Raw genomic sequence first — 12830 nt, 5'->3', positions numbered from 1 at the left:
CAGGGAAGACAGAGAACCATAGAGTTCACATTCAGCTAAATACACCCTTGAAATTTGTGTTAAGGACCAGGAGAGAAAAGAACACATTACTTTCAGTTAGAATAATTGTCTAAGAGAGGATCTAATTTAGATGGGGGCACCTCATTTTTGTGAGGTGAGGGAGTAAGAAAATCATTTTAAGGAGATAACATTTAAGTTGAAGCCTGGAGAATAAAAACCAGCCAGCTTAGGGAAGTGTGATGTGGCTCTTTAAGCAGAATGAATGTCATTGCAAAGACCTGAGGTTATAAGGACCTTGGAAATAGAAAAAGAAAAAGAAAATCGAACAAAATCCCCCGAGGTTGGGGCCTCGTGAGGACACTGAGAATGGCAAACTTGAGGACGGTGGGCAGGCGCAGATGACGTGGGCCTTAAAGGCCAAAGTAATGAGTGCAGTTTTAAGTGCAATGGGAAGCAATTAAAGTGTTTTAAGCAAAGGAGTGGCATGATCTTTTTGGAGGTTGAGACTTCCATCCGTTCATCAAAATCCATTTGTCTCTTCTCCCTGGGCTTACAGCCAGATTACGTTTCCTGGCCCTCTTTGCAGTTGGCTGTGAGCCATGCAACTGTATCCTATCTATGGCAGTAAGTGGAAATGGTGAATACCATGAGTAGGGCTAGCTCATACAAATTTCCCATGTGGGCTTCCTCATACTGCCTCCCGTTTTGACTAGGCATACTGGAAGCTTATATTAAGATGATAGAGCCACTGTCAGCCTGGACTCATGGATGGCTGTGTGGAGTAGAAACCCTTCCTGGCCAATCCAAAACCATCCTGAGCTTTATGTGAGTGAGAAAGAAACCCCTGATGTTTTGAGCCCTTACATGTTTGCTCCACTTGCTACCAAATTCAGATTTGTCCAAATTTAATATGATAATTTTAAAGGGCAATTTTGGCTGCCACACTATGTGAATATGTAGATCATGTGGACAGTAACAGTGGCCAAAGCAAAGGTTTATTGTAATGTGGACTAGGAACATTTCAGTTGAAATAGATACTAGATAATTTCGAGTGAAAAATCAACAGTTCCTACTAACAGTTTTCTGTGTCTGGTGAGATTACGGAGGAAAAAAATTTTACTCGATTTTACTATCAACTGCTCTGTCAATTACTTTTCTGCACTTTCCATAGCATACTCATTGAATTTCAGTAGGCATGTATTTTATTCAACTGGATTTAATCAAATGAGGACAAATGAACTATCTTTCAGGATTTCTCATTTATTAGTATATTTAGTACAGTGCTTTATATAAAGTACTTTCTTTTTTTTTTTTTTTTTGAGTTGGAGTCTCCCTCTGTCGCCCAGTCTGGAGTGCAGTGGTGCGATCTCGGCTCACTGCAAGCTCCGCCTCCCGGGTTCACGCCATTCTCCTGCCTCAGCCTCCCGAGTAGCTGGGACTACAGGCGCCTACCACCACACGTGGAAAATTTTTTTTTGTATTTTTTGTAGAGACAGGGTTTCACCGTGTTAGCCAGGATGGTCTCGATCTCCTGACCTCGTGATCTGCCTGTCTCGGCCTCCCAAAGTGCTGGGATTACAGGTGTGAGCCACTGTGCCCAGCCTATATAAAGTACTTTCTTTCATTAAACTTTACTTAAATTAATAAATAAAAGGGCCGACTTTCAGATTTTGGGTCCATGGAGTTATTGGATGTCACTTGATCCAACTCTTGCCTTGTCACTAATACTGACTCAGTTTGACTTAAATTTTCTTTGCTTTCTAAGTGAGATGTTTAATTTTGTTGAATTTTGTTTTACCTGTGGCTTAGTGGGGTAAAATAACATCATGTGGTCTGGAATTTGAATGTTTGCCGTAGCAGATATGGAGAAGTGTTTTCAAAAGGCCCATGGGCTAATCCTCACTGCCCCCCTATCACTTTCAAGTGACTGCAATAGCCATTGCGCATTGCTCAGAGTCACTGACCGCTTCAGTGGCACTGTTTCTTCCCTGAGTCAGGCACTCATCTGGGAGAATCATTATGATCTTTGGAAAATCTTAAGATAGGGAATTTCTGTAATCCGAATAAACAATGATGATGTTTATAGCTAAGGAAGTGTTAGTGGACTTAGGAGGATGGGCGAATAATGTAGATGTTACAGAATGCAGTGACAGTGGATTTGGGGCAAAGAAAAGACTGTAATAAAGATGAATACTGAAACTCCCATGCTGATGCACTTCACCTTATAAACTTCCATATATTTAAACAGACCTATCTTTCCAGGATAAAGCCGGTTCACGCTTTTTGCTACCAACAGATGGTGTTAGGGATGAGATAACATTTTATCCTTATACATTTTATTAACTTTTTATACGTTTACTGTGTTTGTGCTTAGTTTGGATGTATTTTATGGACATTAATTAATTAATGCCTGAGAAGGCCAATAGCAGTGAGTGTTGAAATTACTGGTAATACAAGATAAAATAATATGACCATAATATAGAATAGATTAAAATTAAAATTTGAAAGCATGAGGAAGATGTTGGAAATTATATTTGTAGAAGAGGTGAATCCATTAACCAATAGGAACAACTCTGAATAGGGAATAATTAATTATGTAACTTTTGAAAAGTACTGTGTATTTCATAGTACATGACTAAGTATAAAGTAATTAGTCAGATAAGGAAAGAAACTCCAATTATTGGAGTATCTGGAAGATCAGCATTACTACTAAGTACCCACTAGCTCAATGCTCTTTTAAGTGAAAGCTAGAGGTTTGTTCCAGAGGGTATGGGCCAAGAATAGTAGAAGAGTTGTAGTAATGTTTTCTTGTGAGACACGGCCCCATAGGTTCCAGGGCTGTTTGTATGTGCACATCATAAAGGCAAGTGTAGAAGTGACATATGGAGATGGCATAGCTTTTAAGAATTCCCTGTGAGGCTTACAAAGGGAAAGAAGGGAAATACTATACCCAGGTGTAGAAGTCAGAACAAAAAGGAAAAGGACGGATTTGAGTGTGACAGAAAAGCTATAGTTGTAGGCATATTTGCTAAATATATATATATATTTATTTATATACATATATGAATATATATATATTTATATTTGCTGAAAACATATGCTCTTTGGTAAAGGACACCTCCCTTTTATTTCTATGTTGCTTGATAGCATAATGGCAAAGACATCAACATAGTTCAAAGGAGTAAGAAACTCCTCCCTTGTCTGTGTTACATGAGAGCCATGACTTCTTGTGTGAAAATACAGAATAAGTTAAAGGTCTGAGAAAAAATATGGCATCTCTAAATCTGATATATATTTTCAAAATAAGTGCAATTTCCACACTAAGACATTATTTGTTTGAATTTTGTTTTCAAATAAATGTGCTTGTATTTAAATTAATATTTCATATTATTGTATGATGTTTAAAGTAGAAACACAAGCCACAACTACTTGACTATAATGTGGACTTGATGTTTAAGAAATATCGCATTTTAGAAAAAACCATCATTTTTCTTCAGCTATAGTACTGGCTATAGCCCTGGTGTTTTCTGAGTAATTAAAAGATGAAACAGAATCAGAAAGCAATAAATAGAGAGATGGAAGGAATTGAAAGCAAGAATAGGCTTTTCAGTGTGAAAGGATGCAGTTTGAGGGGGATATATATATATATATATATAAAATATTAAAGTTATAACTTGAATCATAAAGTTAGATTAAGCTAGGACAAATATGAGTTAGTTCTTCAAATGAATAAACTTTAGAAATGTGGGATTTCCACAGAAGCTTAATGAGACTATTTTAAAGAAGTAACTTTACATACTGAATGTAGCATGGAACTCATTTCTCTCATGCCACCATGTTTGGTGGGAAGATGTAAATAAGTAAAAATGTATGTAACATTTGGACTACTGCTCCACAATGGGTTATTTTGGGAAATTAGAGATTTTTTGAATTTATGTGTCCCATATAATTCTTACTAGATATAAAGTACCAAGTAGAATATATAAATGCACTTATTTTGCAGTTTGATAAAATATATACATTGTGTGATTTCCGTATTCTTATCCTATGTAAATTGTGTATTCCATAGTGCCTTAATATGAATTTTTCATTTCTGTCATATGTGAATTTCTACCTTATATGAATTATTGATAGTTAATAATAACTATTTTAAATTTATGGTCAAATGTGGAAAGAAAAAGCGTTAGTTTTCACAAGTCATATTCTTGACATTTAAAAAGATGTGCTTGTGAGCTGAAGATGATAGATATTTCTTTTTTAAATTAACACATTTTGTGCTTTCTCTAGGCTGGAATGATAAAAAGTGATAATGAAGAGTATTTCATTGAACCCTTGGAAAGAGGTAAACAGATGGAGGAAGAAAAAGGAAGGATTCATGTTGTCTACAAGAGATCAGCAGTAGAGCAGGCTCCCATAGACATGTCCAAAGACTTCCACTACAGAGGTAGGCGTCTTGACAAAGCTTAATAATGAAATATAATTTTAAGATATGATGAAAACAACTCTCTCATCAAGTAAGAGAATGTGATTGCCATGTGCTCTTGTATAATGCGGAGGTAGAAAAAGAAGTTTACATTTATAAATCATGAAATGTGGCTTCCTTTTAAAAAATGCATAGAGTATATGTTACAGATATTTATTCCAGTGTGTTATATATCCCTGATATGACTTCTTTTAATACCTTTATATTAAAACTATTTGTTCTCTAGCTTATGTTAAAATTTGAAAATCTTTGTGGTTTGTGCTTTACAGAAGTATCTTAATTATGAATTATCACTGTTATTTTAAACCTTTTAAAGGACATATACTGGGATGGCAAACAGTTGCTTTTTGTTTTAAGACCAGTGTGTTGGATATATTTGAAAATAATAATGCCACTTGTCTTTAAAATCTATTTTGCAAAACTTTTACTAGATGGAGTAGGCAATGAATCAAATTCTTCTGTGGAATTTTATTTCAAATTAGGCTAGAACTGCTAAAGTCAAGTAAATTATGTTGCATCAAAGTTTTCTATTTTTGTTTGTTTAAATGAAACCTGAAAGTAACTTACTATTAAGGAGATATGCTTATACATTGTATATAAAATTTCCTTTGGGAGAAAAAGAAAATTTAGGAATCTATTTTTTTTTAACCAAATCTCAAGAAGTCTGTTACATTTGCCAAGACAACTTTCTTAATTAAGAATAAAGAGTTTTCTCTTAGGGAAGTGACATGGATATAAGTAAATATAAGTAATTTAGAAATAATTTGTCTTCTCGATTACCTTTTGAGACTTGCTACCTAGTCATTAGTTTGATTTTCAGATGCTACTATCTTCCCCTAAAATTATTTATGAACAGAATAGTGCAATTTAAGATAACTTTAAAGTTAACACATCTTGAAAATTTTAAAGAAATTTCTCATTTGAAACAACAGGACTGTATTAATAAATACAGTATTATGAAATGTATGCCTAGCTTAGAGAGTCACTGTAGTGGCTTTGCAGTTAGACTTGGTATGAGTAATAATAGCTCTGCACACAAGTTGTTCTGTTACCTTAGATTAGTACTTAACCTCTCTGAGCCTCAGTTTTTTTATGAAAAAAGAAGTAATATATATTGCACAGTTGTAATAATAATAGATGTATGTGCAAATTGCTGAATGTAGTATTCAACAAAAATAGGTGCTTAATCAATGCTAGCTGTTATTTAATTACCTGTTAATATTTAATATCTTTGCAGAATATTTGCATGTTAAGAGTTTCGTTAAAGTTGAACCATTAGTCATTGTTTGTCTTCATGTGAATACTGAATTTTCATATTCTAAAAATGTTATTCTAAATCAGAAGACTGGTTATGTTAAAGAAAAGATAGTAGGATAGAGTGCTTTTTCTTGGTTGTTCCATATTACTAATATCTAAATCTTGGTTGTTCCATATTACTAATATCTAATACCTCTTTCAAAGCAATGGTTAAATATTTTTTAGGAAAGCATAGGCCACATGCTATGGAATTGTATAGGAGAGCTGGAAGCCAGATCAGTTACTGTGGCTGTCCTTTCATCAGCTCCGTCTGTCATAAGTGTAGTTTCATCAAGCTGTACCCTATTACTATATTTCAATTCCTGAAGGTCTCTATTTCTATAAATATTAGCCCTAGTACTTTTCATTAGTCTGATATTTATAAGAAGAGTTTTTTTTCTTGAAGTAATAAAGTTACAAGAAATATTATGTTTAATACTTATTGTATTTTTAGATGATAGAATAGGGAAATTAACAGTCAGGGTACGTATATACAAAGGAATTGGATGGAATTACAGAAATTTGGAACATTGCTTTAGAAAATTATTTAAAATGTCAATTTCAATAGCGTCAACATACTCAGTTTACTTAAAAGTTCTTTTTAATAATGCAGACCCTGAAGACTGAGTTTTTCAGTCATGAATAGAAGACTGCAATTATAGTCTAAGTAGGCCGCCAACTAGAGTAATATATTTTGTTTCAATGGTCATGGGTCAGAGCAAAAGGAGTTCCTTTGTCACCTCTCAATTACCTTAAAACTTGAATCAAAATTGAATCATTCAGTTCTCTTAAAATGTTCCATGATAAACGTTAATATGAGCTTAATGATCTTCACCTTCTTATTTATGAAGTTCTGATTGAATTAAGTTGTGGGTGATATGAATTTACCTCCTTTTGAGAATCTTGAATTGTAACCATATATGTTAGAAGTGTAACTCTCTTGCCTAGGGGAACAAGTGATTCAGATTCAGAACTTTCAAATTCTTCCTTTAACTTTTTGGTAGCAAGACGGAGAGCCAAGTCTTCTCATAGATCAAATACCTTCCAACTGTAAATTAAGAATATATTTTTGTAATATATTCCATTATTTTAAAATGTAAAATGGAAAAAAATTAGGTTTAGGAAGATATATTGATTTATAAATGAAAACCAAAGCACTATATAAAATAGTGCCTTTTCTGGATTAATTCAAGATTTTATTTTAGGAAACATATGAGGTCTTTCTTAATGAGTTATATAGGAAGAGGAATAAAATCTATAAGCTAAGACTTACATGGAATGAAATGTATTTGAGAACCATGGTCTCCATACATTTCTCTGACAGCAAGTCATCAGTAGGAGTTTTGATCATAAGCAAGCCATTTCTGACCCTGCAGGATTTCATCAGTAAGGCCCATGTAATATTCCGCCCTATTTTGCTAGTTGTCACAGTAATTGGCTAGCTACATTTCTTGATTTGGCAGTTTAGTTCCTCAGAACTGCCATTCATTTGAGTTCTGTAGTTTGTTGCAAGTGTTATACATTAAAATCTATTAAGACCTGAACTAGATGATGGAGAGATAGAGCCAAATGGATAGAAATTGAAGGAAAACTGATGGAGTTTTGTGATGGGATAGATGTTGGAGGGCGTGGGGAAAGAGAGAGAGATTGTTTAAGGAGGACTCAGAATTCTAATCTAGAAGACTAGAGAATTCTCTTTCCAGAATTCAGGTATATAAAATGAGAAACAGAAATAGGCTTGATAAAGGAGGATGATAAGTTGGTCCAATTTAAGTAGATTAAGATAGATGATCTTTTAGAACACTGAGTGAATTTAAAAAATGCATGGTGTATTTTCATAATCATGTCCCAGAGGCAAAGTATGAATGGCCTTCTAAACATTTCTTGTGGTAGGGATGGGTAGAGATTAGCTTGAGAGCGAGGTAGCAGTTATTGGCTCGTTGATGGTTAGAATGCCCCTTCTTGCCTTCTACTCTCTCATTCTCAGGTGTATCACTGAGAATCTGAAGGTATACACTGCACAGAATTGGGATCCTATGAAAGATATTTGCTGTAGATAAGGAGGACTTTATGTCTCCAGAAAACAAGATTAAAACTAGAAACAAAACAAAAATTGTGCTTCTCCCACACTCTGGAGCCCTAAGCTATTCCGCTTGACCAAATGAAAATATCTATTTCTATTTCCTGTCCCTTAAGAATATTCAGCTGAGTTTCCAACAAAAGTCACAGCTTTGAAACTGTTAAGATAATGTGTCATATGGTACGATTCAACAACACAAAAACAATCAATCAATCCCATATATAGCGGATTCTTCTTCCTTGACTCTTAATAGAAAAGTTGTATTGTTTTCACAATGTGAAACATATGACGAGTTGTTTAAAAATATGGTTTTTTTTAGTCAAAAATGCAGTGCTCTGCTTTAGAATTACTCTTTAAAGAATAAGATCTGAAGCAGTTTTACATTTGGCAATATAAATAATAGTGTCTTCTAGTGCAGAAGTGGCAAGTATTCATAACACATAGCACTGCCAGTTTCTAGCAAACGAATAGCATCCTTTTCATTACACAAAAAACAAACTTAGCATGCTTATGACAAATAAATTTGTCTACTTCATCATGGTCGGCATGTTTAATTTGCTTCTTTTTCAGATTTAGGGGTATGGAAATGACATTTTGAAACTCTTTAATTTGGACAAAATTATATTTGAAACTCTAATTGGTAACAATATACTTAATAAAAATTAAAGGGTCATAAATTTCACCTCTACTATTAAATCAATCATTTGTCTAAACTCACGTAAAAAAATATACCCCTGCCTATCTCATAAGAATGTTTACTCTGTCATCACTAAGGAGTTTGCTTTAGGCAGTCTACTTTTTTGGGGGAAGGTGGCTGAACTTGTATGACATCATTCAGCATTTTACATTTTTAATTTAATCCCTAGGCCCTAGGCTTCTCCCCTCAAATTACCCACTATTCATTCACCAGAAGCTTTGTGTTAAAGTAATTTTTGTAATTACATCCTACCAGTGGGAAACAAGGAATAGTGAGCCTTTATCTCCTAGCTTCCTTTCAGGATTTTCATTTTCCTGCATGAACCCAAGTGCTTGTGTTGCTGGTGTGGTTGTCATGGTGCTGTGAAGGCGTGTTTTTGTCCCAGGTGGGAAACATGTAGAAGTCAGAAATGATTTGGGAGTTGCTGCTGGTTGCCAGGGAATGAAACTATGAAACAAGAACTAGAAAAACGAGAAGATTATTTCTTATTTTATTGCTCCTAGGAACTTCCTAGGCCCAGAGCCCTTCCTTGAATCTGTAGACATGTCAGTATATACTCTAACCTGCTGTATTTGGAAGTTCTCATGACCTATGCCCTGATCAAAGAGAATCATTGGTGGGCTTTGTAACCCATGCAAATATTGAACAATAGAAATTAATTTCAGCAGATGTTTTTTAGTAAATGAAGTATGGAACATAATATTACTAAATTACTAAGATAGATCAAGTAGCAATCGTTATTTTGGGTAGGTGTTAAATTACAAATTTTTCATACCCGCATCATCTTATTTAGCAGCCAATCATTTGTCAAGGCTATTACTATTGGATTCATGTGGAAATACTAATCATATTTATGGAATCTATTGTCTGGTTGGTCTTGTATGTTTCACAATTGGGGTATTTATAACAATTATTGACAAAATGAAGGCAATATGAAGATTGAATTATTACATAAAATAGGAAGCAGAGTGAAGGTTAAAGAGCTTTCATATGTGAAACATAAAGGGTGATACTGTATTTTTTTCATTAAATTGCCTTACTGAGTTTCTTCTGTCTCTGTATGAATAGGTTCAAAGAAAAGAGCTTATTTAGGAGATAGATAGACCAGCATTAAAGTGTTACAAATGTAACTCCATATTTTTTTTCCAATAAAGAATTGAAGATGAAAAGACACAAAATGTGTTGAGACTTCAGAGCTCAGGATTACTATTTAGTTCTTGATCTTGCATTAATGGAGAAAGAGAATTGGGAGGTTTTAAATATGTGTTTGACTGACTGGACTGAAATTGAAGGCAGTAAACATACATCAGGGTAGAAAGCCAATTCAGATAATTTGGGCCAGATCTTGATTCTTAAATTAAGTAATTTCCTACTCAGAAAAAAGCTGTATCAATTACTGATTCATGAGGAAGCAGTTCATACCAGGAAAAAGCTTTGCTAGTATTTAAAATGTACTTGCTCTTTTTCAGTATAAAACACACTCTATTATCAAAATGTAGTGTTTGCTTTCTCTCATGTCAACTGCTTTTGCTTAGGAGGGATAGACGCTTTTTTAAGAAAAATTTTGAGTACATTTTGACTCTGCTCATGCCAAGCGGGCCTCCTTAACCACATTTTATTTTATTTTTATTTTATTTTATTTTTTATTATACTTCAAGTTCTGGGTTACATGTGCAGAACATGCAGTTTTGTTACATAGGTATACACGTGCCCTGGTGGTTTGTTGCACCCATCAACCCATCACCTACATTAGGTATTTCTCCCAGTGTTATCCCTCCCCTAGGCCCCCACCCCCTGACAGGGCCTGGTGTGTGATGTTCCCCTCCCTGTGTCCATGTGTTCTCATTGTTCGTGGTGTTTGGTTTTCTGGTCTTGTGATAGTTTGCTGAGAATGATGGTTTCCAGCTTCATCCATATCCCTGCAAAGGACATGAACTCATCCTTTTTTATGGCTGCATAGTATTCCACGTTAACCACATTTTAAAGCCTGTACTTCTTTTTTTTTTCTTTTTTTCCAGGTACAATGATTTATAAACTTTCATGTTAGTAAGTGGGAAGCATTTGTGTTAGGAATCCAGACATTTGTGGAGGTTTAATAATCTTTTGTTTCATCATTTTTATTTATTACTCAGATGCTCAATATATTTTTAAAAGATAATTTTCTATAAATTAGATGTCATTTATTGTCCTGTCATTGTTTTATTTTCCTTGCTGGATCATCAAGCATTAACTTTAAACGTAATATTTATTTATGAGAATCAATACTATCCACTCTTGAACACGTTCATTTAGGATTTTGCAAATTGTGTGTCTGTAAGTGTGTGTGCGTGAGTGTGTGTATGTGTGTACCTCCTACGTCTCTGTGGAGGATTCAGTTAGGTTATTCTCACTACCCTCTGTCTTCAGAGGATCTTTTTCATATGAGTCTTCTACCGGGCATCTTCCTGATATATGGGGTAAAGGTTGATGGTGTCTGTTAAAGAAAAAGAAAACGTGGGAAAAATAAATGTGGCTCTGAAATAATATTTTTATTATTATTATATTACTATAAGTAGTAGAAACTACAAAATGAACAGTCATTTTATTAATAAAAGGATTTCATTGTGGTACATATTAATTCTTCACAAATGTTCAAGGATAAAACAAAGAAAAAAAACAGGAAAAAGTAGTTCAGTTATTTTACAATGTTGAATGCATCATATGTCTATTAAAATTTCTATATAAAATTATCCCATATTAACCATAGTATGGGTTCCTGTGGCTGGCCAAGTAGGCACTGCTGGGCTGGCTATCTTTTCTGTGTGGTATCTGCTAGCCCTGTTGGTATTTACTGCCAGCTTGACTATAGTCTGCTGTCATTAGTACAGCAAACCATCCTGAGTTCTGGCTGGGACTGCTATTTGTCCAGCCTATATGATCCATTCACTCACAGCTTCTGGTATGGGACGCACATCGACACTGATTCAGCAGCCCTCTCTCACAGGCTCCCCAGGAGACTCAGACATTGCTGTTCTTGTTGCACAAGAATTGTGGGGAGTCACAGCTTCTTAGATTGTAAACAGAGTGATGTCCTAGCCGCCCATAAAGTGTTCTTCCAGAATCTCCAAAACAGAGTAGGAGAAAAGGCTTTGGCTCTTACAGTTCCTTGATGATTTGCATATTTTAGCCTCTTTAATCCAAATTAAAGAACCTCTGCTTGGCCCTTGAATCTGTATGTGAAAATCCTGTATTTTAATCCTGTATGCTTAATCCTATCTCTCCCCATCTGAGACTTGGCCTTGAAGGGAACTGGGAAGGAATTACAACCATTGTCTTCCCAGTTCTGTTTATTTCCCTCATCCAGAGGCAGCCTAAGACCAAAAGGGCTAGGCTTGTATTTTCCCTCCTCTAATTATATGCTTTTTCTTCACTAATCCAGACTAATGACTAAGACTTATGATAAACAGGACTTTCTCTACCTAAGAGGAAAACAAAACAAAAACAAATTTAAAAAGTTTGTGATATAGTTTCCAGGCCTACCATTAATGTACTGTGTGAGAACTAAGTATTCAGAAAATCCTTTCTCTCTTAACACAACCTAGCTTACAAATCTGTTTTTTGTAAATATTACTTGAATCCAGGAGCTGAATATTGAGTCTCTTTATATTTTTTTATATTGTGTTAAGAATGCTTAACATGAGATCTATCCTTTTTTAAAAGGATAATATTCCATGTATGTATATACCACATTTTCTTTATCTATTCATCTATCCGTGAACATTTAGGTTGTTTCCACATCTTGGATATTGTGAATAATGCTGAAGTGAACAACAGGGTGCAAATATTTCTTCAAGGTCCTGATTTCAGTTCTTTTGGATATATGCCCTGAAGTGAGATATCTGGATCATATGGTAGTTCTATTTTTTAATATTCTCAGGAGCCTCAACATACTTTATTTTCTCTAGGAACTGCACTATTTACATTCCCACCAACAGTGCAAGTGTTCCCTTTTCTCTACATCTCCTCAATACTTATCTTTCTTACCACAGGCATTCTAACAGGTGTTATGTAATATCTCACTTCTGTTTTGATTGTTATTTCCCTGATCAGTGATGCTGAGTATCTTTTCATATGTCTGTTGGTCTGTTTTACATTGAAGAATTGTCTATTCAAGCCCTTCACCCATTCTTTAATCGAGTTATTTTGTACGTTTTGTGTGTGCATGTGTGTGTGTGTGTGTGTGTTTTGTTTGCTTATTTGTTTTGCTACTGAGTTGAAGGAGTTCCTTAGATTTT

At 34.7% G+C, this 12830-nt stretch overlaps 1 protein-coding gene across 3 annotated transcripts in view; it reads left to right on the top strand.

Moving 5' to 3' along the window:
- The window catches only part of ADAMTS3 (ADAM metallopeptidase with thrombospondin type 1 motif 3), a 356812-nt gene that overhangs the window by 218374 nt on the left and 125608 nt on the right, over window positions 1-12830 (top strand). For all 3 annotated transcript variants that reach the window (XM_054554042.2, XM_054554041.2, XM_024246584.3), the window contains one exon: window positions 4288-4444. In XM_054554042.2, the coding sequence (XP_054410017.1) occupies window positions 4288-4444 (157 nt within the window). The remainder of the gene's footprint in view (window positions 1-4287; window positions 4445-12830) is intronic.

The sequence above is a fragment of the Pongo abelii genome, chromosome 3, assembly GCF_028885655.2.
Source record: "Pongo abelii isolate AG06213 chromosome 3, NHGRI_mPonAbe1-v2.0_pri, whole genome shotgun sequence".
NCBI lineage: Eukaryota > Metazoa > Chordata > Mammalia > Primates > Hominidae > Pongo > Pongo abelii.
Note: the sequence above shows the minus strand (reverse complement) of the source record. Positions and strands in the feature narration are given on the sequence as shown.